The sequence below is a fragment of the Hydra vulgaris genome, chromosome 13 (assembly GCF_038396675.1).
Source record: "Hydra vulgaris chromosome 13, alternate assembly HydraT2T_AEP".
NCBI classification, from domain to species: Eukaryota; Metazoa; Cnidaria; class Hydrozoa; order Anthoathecata; family Hydridae; genus Hydra; species Hydra vulgaris.
The window spans coordinates 11,008,350-11,010,605 of record NC_088932.1 but is presented as its reverse complement, the minus strand read 5'-3'; the positions used below and the strand labels follow the sequence as shown (position 1 = coordinate 11,010,605).

General features: G+C 30.2%; 1 protein-coding gene across 1 annotated transcript; it reads left to right on the top strand.

Moving 5' to 3' along the window:
* The first annotated feature begins 658 nt into the window (after positions 1 to 658).
* On the top strand, positions 659 to 1,630 carry LOC136089636 (uncharacterized). The gene has a single exon (XM_065815687.1). It carries the CDS (start codon positions 659 to 661, stop codon positions 1,628 to 1,630), a length of 972 nt encoding a protein of 323 aa, XP_065671759.1.
* Positions 1,631 to 2,256: the final 626 nt, after the last annotated feature.

Here is a 2,256-nt window from a genome sequence, read left to right as displayed (position 1 = left end):
TTCGAATAAATTATCGATTAATTTTTGTTTAGGCGTTAATGGGTTAAATGAATACTTATTGTATTATATTGTTAAATTATTTACGTTTATTATTTAGAAAAAATGGAAAAAAGAAAATTTAAAGGAGGCGCTCAAAAAGAGAGAGAAAAGCGACAAAAAATCATGCAAGACGCTGCTAAAAATACTCTTAAATTAAGTGATATGTTTGCTTCAACTTCTTTGATCAATGCATTTGATATTGAAAATTTGAATATGGATTTGGATTAAAGTTCATCAGTTTCGAGGAATGATAATATTATTATGTGTCCCATTGGCGCAGATAAAGTTGAAACATCAATTCTCGAAGAAATAACTTCAGTTTCAACTTCCACCCAGGCCAATAATGAAATGATAACACCAACAAACAAAATGTTTAATTTCTTATCAGATAATTATTTCATAAGGCCAGGAAATCAAAATTATGAAGAGTTTTTTAAAAAACATCCATGCCATTGATGACATTACTAATTTACCTTTTAAACCAAATTTAATATTTTATAGAGAAGATAAAGTAAATAAGCGTTGGCTATCATATAGTTTGGAAAAAAATGCTCTATTTTGCACCATGTGTTAGGCTTACAGTGATATTACAAACGAGAGTTTGTTTGTAAATCGTGGAATGACGGACTGGAGGCACACTTTGCAACGTGTTAAAGAACATGAAAATAGTAAAACTCATGAAAATTGTGTAAATTGTCATATGCTCAAATCTAAAGGCAAAGATATTTATAATTTAATGTTCACAAATGAAGGAAGCATACGTCAGAAAAATATTATTGAACGAAAGCAAGTATTGGAAAGAATTGTAGATGTTGTAAAATTAATTGGAAAAAGAGGATTAGCTTTTCGCGCTCACCGATCTGAATCTGTTTGTTCACTTTCACTTGAAAATAATCAAGAAGACCATGGTAATTTTTTAAAAATAATATTGCTACTCTCTAAATATGACGCTGTTTTAAAATTACATTTAGCAAGAGTCGTCAAAGAAAAGAAGAAAAATAATGAAACATTTGCGGGAACTAAAGGTAGAGGCAGTTTCGTTTCATTAATTTTAAAATCTACTATTAACCAGGTAATTTTGGCCAGTGGAAAATTAATTCAAGATAGCATTTTGTTAGATATACAGGAAGCAGGTATTTTTTCTTTGCAAATTGACACCACACAGGACATAACACAAAAGGATCAGTGCTCAATTGTTGTCCGATATGTAAAGGGAAATATTTATGAACGTGTAGTAGCTGTTTTAAATTGCAAATCGTCTACAGGGAAAGACATGTGCAATTTAATTAGTAATTTTATTAAAAACAGTGGATTACATATTAAAAATTGTATCGGTAATTCGACAGACGGAGCAGCAAACATGCGTGGACAGTATAATGGCTTCACCAGTTGGTTAAGTAAAGAATCGCGTGGTCAAATTCATGTTTGGTGTTATGCCCACGTATTGAATTTAGTTGTCACAGATGCTACTAGTTCGGTATTTGAAGGTTCTCTCTTTCAATTACTCGTGTGCCGTATTTCTAAGAGAATCTTATCAACGTATGGATGTTTGGGAAAACACCAGTGTAAAAATAAGGTATCAGAGACTTAACGTTATAGGTGAAACAAGATGGTCAGCAAAAGAAACAGCACTTAAAAAAATTTTTGGGCAAATTTATGATAACAAAGAAACCTCATTATATGTAGACTTATTGATAACTTTGAATTATTTTGTGTCTAATGTATCTTTCAATGCTCAAATTAGACACACTGCATCAACACTAATGGAGTCTTTATTGAAATTTAAAGTTATACTTACAGCGCATATTTATTTAAAAATTTTTCAATATATTGGACCGTTATCTAAATATTTACAAACCAGCAATTTAAATTATTTAACAGCTTATAACATGGTAACTTCCACACTAAATTCGTTAAAAAAATTTTCACGTGATTTTAATAATGTAAAAGAAAAGTCAAATTCATTTGCTAAACGTGCGAATGAGAGGAAAATTGTGGAATAATTGAAGAGGAATATTAGACCCTAAAAATTTTACCGACAATAAATGTTCAGAAAACAGTTTAGAAGAGCTCAGTAAATTACAAGTAAAATATCATAAAACAGCTACAGCGTCAAATTAAGGGAGGAATTAACTGATTTAATGACAAAATGGGACGACTTTAAAATATCTATGCAAGATATATATAAAACCGATGAATTAACTGATTCAGATTCAG